This window comes from Myotis davidii, unplaced genomic scaffold (assembly GCF_000327345.1).
Source record: "Myotis davidii unplaced genomic scaffold, ASM32734v1 scaffold663, whole genome shotgun sequence".
Lineage (NCBI taxonomy): Eukaryota > Metazoa > Chordata > Mammalia > Chiroptera > Vespertilionidae > Myotis > Myotis davidii.
Genome location: NW_006295816.1, coordinates 3,429,851 through 3,436,615, shown reverse-complemented (window position 1 = coordinate 3,436,615; position 6,765 = coordinate 3,429,851). Strand labels below are relative to the sequence as shown.

Here is a 6,765-nt window from a genome sequence, read left to right as displayed (position 1 = left end):
CCATCGGGAAGGCGCACACCGGGCCGCTGGCTGGCTGTCCGTCAGCGTGTCCTTGCCCCTGGCCGGCCAGGGCGTCCTTATTTTCCTTTGGATTTTACGGTCGAGTGGATGTGTTGCAGTTTGTGTTGTTTTTCCACGGAGGCTTTTATTTGCACGTCTGCCTTCCGCCCCCAGGGAAAGAACCCCAGGCCTTTCCCTCCTGTGTGTGTGTGTTCCTCTCGCTCTTCATGGCCCGCGATGCCCGAGGGGCTGTCTCGGGGACGTGCTCCCCGCACCCCCATGCCACTCCCTCGGGGCTCATGGGGCAGGCGGGGGGCTCATGAGAAGGCCCGTGTCCCCTGTCCTGGCGCAGGTGGCGGCTCCGCGCTCCTGGCCGTAGCTCCCAGCTCCTGGGAGCAGAGTGGGAGGTTTGCCTCTGCCCCTTTGGTCGTGACGTCATCCCGGACAGCGACGTGCCTCGAGGGTGGGCAGTGTGGTCCGATTTGACAGGTGGTTATACTTGTCGAGTTCTTTCTCTGTGGCTGTGCAGCGGCACCGGGAGGGGCTGCGGGGGTTGGGGGGAGAGGCAGGACCAGGGAGCCCAAGGAGACGACGGATCCTGGGTTGTGTGTGGGGAACAAGAAGGTGAAGGAGAGCAGCGAGGGGGGCAGAGGTCAGGACGTGCCTGTGGCAGGAGGGACGGACATGTGCCAAGGAGCATGTGGCATGTCGGCCGCTCGGACCGCGGGGGCTGCGGGGTCAGGCACATGGGGGTGGGGTAGGCAGAGGCGTTGGGGGGCTTTGAGAGCCTGGAGATGCCGTTTTTCCTGGGATTGCAAGCCAGGGCCCCTTCCGTGGGAAGCACCTTCCTCCCGAGGGAGGGTGTGGAGCTGGCGGAGCCCCCACGGGGAGAGCAAGCGTGCGGCTGGGAGCTCGGCCTTGTTCTCCGGGAAGGTTGGAAGCGGCCGTGTTGTGTTTCTGTGTAAATTGCTCACAACAGTGCGGTGTTTGCGAGGGGGTAAGGCGCAAGCGAACACGCGTAAGTGGACCTGAGGCACCCACCGGGCTGCGCTTTTGTAGGAACAGTTGTGCCGTGGCTGGCGGCGGGTCCAAACACAAACACTCGTATCCGGGAGGCAGCGGCCCCTGATGTTGAGCGTCTCTGTCCCCACGCCCTCACCTGTCCTCCCAGGCCTGCCCTGGGCGCCCCTCTTCCCTGAGGGTTCCGGGGCCACTCCCCCCAGCGTCACCCTCGCCAGCTCTGGGCTCTAGAATACATTTCTGTGGAGCTGCTGGGACTGTTGACTCTCCGTGTCCGTCTTACTTGGGGACATGTCACCCTGACCTGGTATGGAGGCAGCCTACAGGGACAGGTAGCACGTCTTACGCGTCTGCATGTGCCCACAGGGCTGTGCAAAGAGGAGGGGCTTGTGGAAGTCCTAAACCAGTGACTGGCCCTGCAGTAATCACCAAAAATAGATGTTAGCCCTGGCCAGTTTGGCTCAGTGGTTGGAGCGTCGGCACAAGGATCAAAGCGTTGCAAGTTCAATTCCAATCAAGGGCACGTACCTTGGGTGCAGACTGGATCCCCAGCCCAGGGTCAGGGCACATGCAGGAGGCAACCAATCGATGTTTCTCTTTGCCGCCCCCCCCCCCACACACACACACACAAACATACTCTCTCAAAATCAATGGAGAAATATCCTCGGGTGAGGATTAACGCTCACACAAATACCTTTTATTCCCCGTTAGTGGCGTGGTTCCGTGTGTGTGCAGGGGGCTGTTCACGGTTGGCTGAGGTCTGCCCACCACCCCTTACTTGGCGCGGTTCCCTCACCCACGTGACCACTCCAGCAAAGACACCGGCTCTGCAGAAAACCTCAGGCCGAGATCTGGACAGCCAGAGAGCACCGAGCGGTGTGTCGCCTCGGTCCCGCTCGGGCCACGTGGAGGTCGCGTGGCTGGCGCGAGTCTCAGTGAGGTTCTGGTATCTCGAGGGGGACTCGCTGACGGCCGTCTCGGTGTTGAGAATGTGCGGCTTCCCTCGGCAGCACTCCTTCTTCTGCCGGCTGACGGAAGACAAGAAGTCGGAGCGATTCTTCAAGGTCTTCTACGACCGCATGAAGGTGGCCCAGCAGGAAATCAAGGCCACGGTGACGGTGAACACGAGCGACTTGGGAAACAAGAAGAAAGACGAGGAGACGGACCGGGACGCCCCTTCCCGGAAGAAAGGTAAATGCCCCCCTCCCCCGGCCCCCGCCTCCCCGCAGCTCTCAGTCAGCCGGTCTGTGCAGCTCGAGGGCGGCCCTTCTCCCCTGTAGTTCTCCCGCGGCCTCGAGACTCAGGCCGTACGCGGACTGGGCTTTCGGAAGCAGAAGGCGGATCCAGCGATGACATGGTTCTTCCCGCGCGACCCGTGCCCCCCAGCGGAATTCCTGCCGCTGGGGAGGCCCTTCTTGTGTAACAAACCCACAGACGTGCTTCTGGGTCAGGCTCCAGGTGTTACTGGCGGGAAATCCATTAATGATCCCTTTCTGTAACTTTCCATTTCACGTTCGGGAAGGCGGAGGACAGTGGAGGAAGATGCACCTTTAGGACCGGCGCACCATCTCTCGCAGGCGACTCCCCCTTGTTTTCTGAGTTACCTGCGTGTGTCGGAAGCGTTTTGTCCATCCCCTCAGTTAAAGGAAAGGAACACCTGGGGGAGGGGGGACCCCAGTGTTGAGCCGATGGCCGTGAGCAGGTTAGCGAGCCCCTCGGGCCTTGCTTTTCGGGTCACGACTGGGTTCGCAGCCACAGACATCGGCCTCTGGGGGCTTGTTGCTGTCGGGCGGCGCCGTGCGTTGCGGGATGTTCAGCCGCAGATGCCGGCAGCCCACCCCACCCCCAACCGCAATGTCTCTCGATGCTGCAAACTGTCCCCCCGCTGGGACGAGGGCAAGGTCACCCCCGTGATCACCGCTGGTCTAGAACGGGGAGAGAGAGGAAAGGACGGCTCCTGAGTGCTCCTGGGACCGGGCACCATTCAGTGCTTCACACATCACTTGTCAGAACCCCAGCCAACCCTATAGAATGGGTAAAATTGTCCCCATTTTACAGATGAGGAAACTGAGGCCGAGGCCTGGATCCGGAGCCTGGCAGCCTGTAGTCAGGCCGTCCTCTCACACGCGCAAGCGTGGATGAGGTCGGAGCACGAGCGGGCTGGCACACCCGGCTCCGTTCCCATCCTTCCTGGGGGCGAGAGAAGGCGTGCTCCTTGGAGGGTTTGGCCGCCGTGAGGACCCAGGGGTCCAAGGGCTGCGTCCTGGGCATGCGCAGCGCTGATGGGCTCCCATTTGCCTCGCAGCCAAAGAGCCCTCGACGCAGATCACGGAGGAGGCCCGCGACCAGCTCCTGGAGGCCTCGGCTGCCACCAGGAAGGCCTTCACCGCCTTCCGGAGAGAGGCCGACCCCGACGACCACTACCAGTCCGGGGAGGGCGCGCAGGCCGCGGCCGACAAGCCCAAGGACGAGCTGGAGATGAGCGCAGTCATCACCATCATGCAGCCCATCCTGCGCTTCCTGCAGCTGCTGTGCGAGAACCACAACCGGGACCTGCAGGTGAGGCCGGAGGCAGGGGGCCCAGGGGCGGGTGAGGCCTGGGACCTGCAGGTGAGGTCTGGGGTGGGGAGGCCGGGGTGGAAAGGCCTGGGGGCAGGTGAGGCCTGGGGACATGGCCGCTTGGCACGCCAGACATTCAGCTCCTGCCCCCAGCCAGGGTCCTTGCTGGGAGGGTTCTGTGTCTGGGTGGTGACATGGTTCTGTCTGTCCTCCCCACCATCCCCCCTGGGACAGGGAGCATCCCTCGCCCTTGCTCTCTGCAGAGTTCAGTGTGTGTATCTGGGACCTGCCTGTGTGCGGTGTAATAGGTGCACAGAGGGCACATGGGTGGGTGGGTGGCTGGATGGATGGGTGGAGGACATACCAGACTTACAAAACCCGCTGCTTAGAGAGCCCTGTTTGCTGGGTGAGTGCGTGAGTGAGTGGGGTCCGGGATTTGCCCAGATCAGCGCTCAGCAGCATCGGTTGAACCGATCATTGCAGAAGTCCTTTGCTCCCTCGTCTGCTGTCGTGCGAAGGTCGCGGGGCCCAGGGCGCTTGGCACGTCCGGCGCTGTGTCGCCTCTGCTGCGACACTCCTCTCCAGAGGAGGGGCTGAGTTCGGGGACACAGGCGGGCATGCAGAGCTGGGCCTCGGACCCAGGCTGCCCGCCGGCAGGGCCTGAGCGCTCCCTTGCACTGTCCCCGCCAGCAAAGGCTCCTGGGAAGGCCATGGTGGGCCCCGGGGCGCCCCTGCTCCTGCTGACAGCACTCACCAGGCTTGGCGGTGCCCCGGGTGCTGCTGGCTCCCGGGAAACAGCCCTGTCCACCCAAAGGGGTGAGGATGGGCAGGAAAAGGAGCTGGACGGCTCCTCCTGAAGCAGCCAGGTGGGCGGTGGCGCCTGTGTTCTTAGGTACGGAGGGCGTGGACAGGAAGTGAGCCCTGTGCAGACGGCACGGGGTGGGCCCTTGGAAAGCAGCCACCTTAGCACAGCCCACCTGCCCCAGGTAGTCCGCCCCCCACTCCCCCCCCAGGCCTGGACGGTGGCTCCGGTTTGGTCTCGTTCGGAGGCAGAGCGTGAGGCGCTGAGGTCCAGGGGTTTGGGGCGGGGGCGGGGGGAGTTTAATGATGAGTCAAGCATCCAGCTGGGGTGCCAGCTTTAACGCGGGCCTTTACCGACATTCTAATTGTTCAAGGAATGAGTGCGTGAGTGTATAAAGGTTCAGGCGAAAGCAAGTATTAACTTAGAAGGAACGGTCCCTCTCCCCGTTCCCGCCCCTCCACCCGGAGACACGTCGTGGGTGTGGGCTGTGGCCTGCAGGCCGGAGCGTTGGGGACACATTCATCTCTGCCTTCGGGCTTTGACTCAAGTATATCCTAGAGGTCTTTCCGTCCGGCCCACGTGGACCTGCATCCGGTCTCTGTGTGTCCCTCAGTGATGTGGACACAGTGTAGCTGCTCCCGGCTGCAGGGCACTCGGGTTGCTTCCGGTCCTTCCCTGTGACCGGAGGCCAGTGTTTCTTCGAATGTGATCACTAGGTCAGCGGTTGCAGTCACCTTATCTCTTGATTGTGCCTCTCTGTAGCCCCCATTTCCTGCATAAGCACACGGAACTGTCCTAGCTTCGAGCAAAGGAATACTTGTGGTTACTGTTCGCTTCTCTCTCAGAGGAGATGAATGGGATCTGACAGAATCTCTTCATCGAAACAGGCCGCTGTAGCAGGGGTTGGACGTGGCTCGCGTTACTGTGTTGAGGGATTTCAGTGTCTCCCTAACACTACTTACTAGTCTACCTGCAGAGCGCACTCGGCACCCGCTCACCAGCACATACACTCCACACACACACACACACACACACTCACACACTCCACACTCACACACACTCTCACACACATTCACACACACACACATTCACACACACACACGCTCACACTCACACACACACACATACAACACACACCACACGCACACACTCTCACACACACACTCATGCTCACCCACACAATTGCCCTCTCACTCCCTCACTCGTCACTTTCAGCCACGATGAAGCAGTGGGTTTTTTCAAATATTATTTTAGTTTATTTGTAAAAAGTGCATGTCATAAGGTTGAATATTGTATAAGATATTGAATACTTATGTTGGGTATGTTTTGCATAGAGGATCACTTATGCAACATAATTTATCATTCAAATAGAAGTACAATTAAAGAAATTATTTTGAAAATAAGGCTTGTACTACATGAAAAACAATGTCACACATACACACACACACACACACACACCCACTCACACACACTCACACGCACACTCACTCTCACACTCACACACACACTCACACACACTCACACTCACACTCACACACACTCACACTCACCCCCTTTATCAGTGGACGCCCCACACAGACCCTCAGGTCCCCGCAGGGCTCTGGGCACTCAGCATTCAGACCCCACCTTCATCTTTTCTGGAACGTCAGAGGCTATGAGCTTCGCACCTGGTGAGAGGGCGGGTGGGCTGGAGTGGAAAGAGGAAAACGGGAACTCGACAAGGCCGCAGGGTCTCAGGTGGGTGGTCGGAGACGAGCCCTCCCCTGCTGCATCCCCTGAAGAAACCCTAGGGAGCCGGCCACCGTGTCGATGGTCATGGCCACAGACCATGTCCATGGCTGACCACCCTCAGGCTGACCCTTCAGTTCCCCGGGCGCTGTGTATCTCTGCATAACTGTTCCTACGTCCAGGGCACTGACCCATCCGATTCTATCAGAACAGCAGGGTGAGCCCGGCTGGCGTGGCTCAGTGGTCGAGCCTCGACCTATGAACCAGGAGGCCACCGTTCGATGCCCTGCTAGAGCACACGCCCGAGTTGCGGGCTTGATCCCCAGTGTGGGGCGTCAGGAGGCAGCCGATCCGTGACTCTCTCATCATGGATGTTTCTCTCTCTCTCTTCCTCTCGGAAATCAATAAAAAAATTAAAAAACACAAACGGCGGGTGAGTGACCTTCTCCCTCTTCTCCCGCCTGTGCCCCGCGGCCTGGCCGCTGCTGCTCGCAGAACTTCCTCCGCTGCCAGAACAACAAGACCAACTACAACCTGGTGTGCGAGACGCTGCAGTTCCTGGACTGCATCTGCGGCAGCACCACGGGCGGCCTGGGGCTGCTCGGCCTCTACATCAACGAGAGGAACGTGGCGCTCATCAACCAGACGCTGGAGAG

At 60.4% G+C, this 6,765-nt stretch overlaps 1 protein-coding gene across 1 annotated transcript in view; it reads left to right on the top strand.

The window, feature by feature from the left end:
* The window catches only part of ITPR1 (inositol 1,4,5-trisphosphate receptor type 1), a 227,042-nt gene that overhangs the window by 191,072 nt on the left and 29,205 nt on the right, over positions 1-6,765 (top strand). Inside the window, 3 exon segments of the mRNA XM_015568305.1 lie at positions 2,031-2,211; positions 3,326-3,579; positions 6,605-6,763. Of these exon segments, the coding sequence (XP_015423791.1) occupies positions 2,031-2,211; positions 3,326-3,579; positions 6,605-6,763 (594 nt within the window).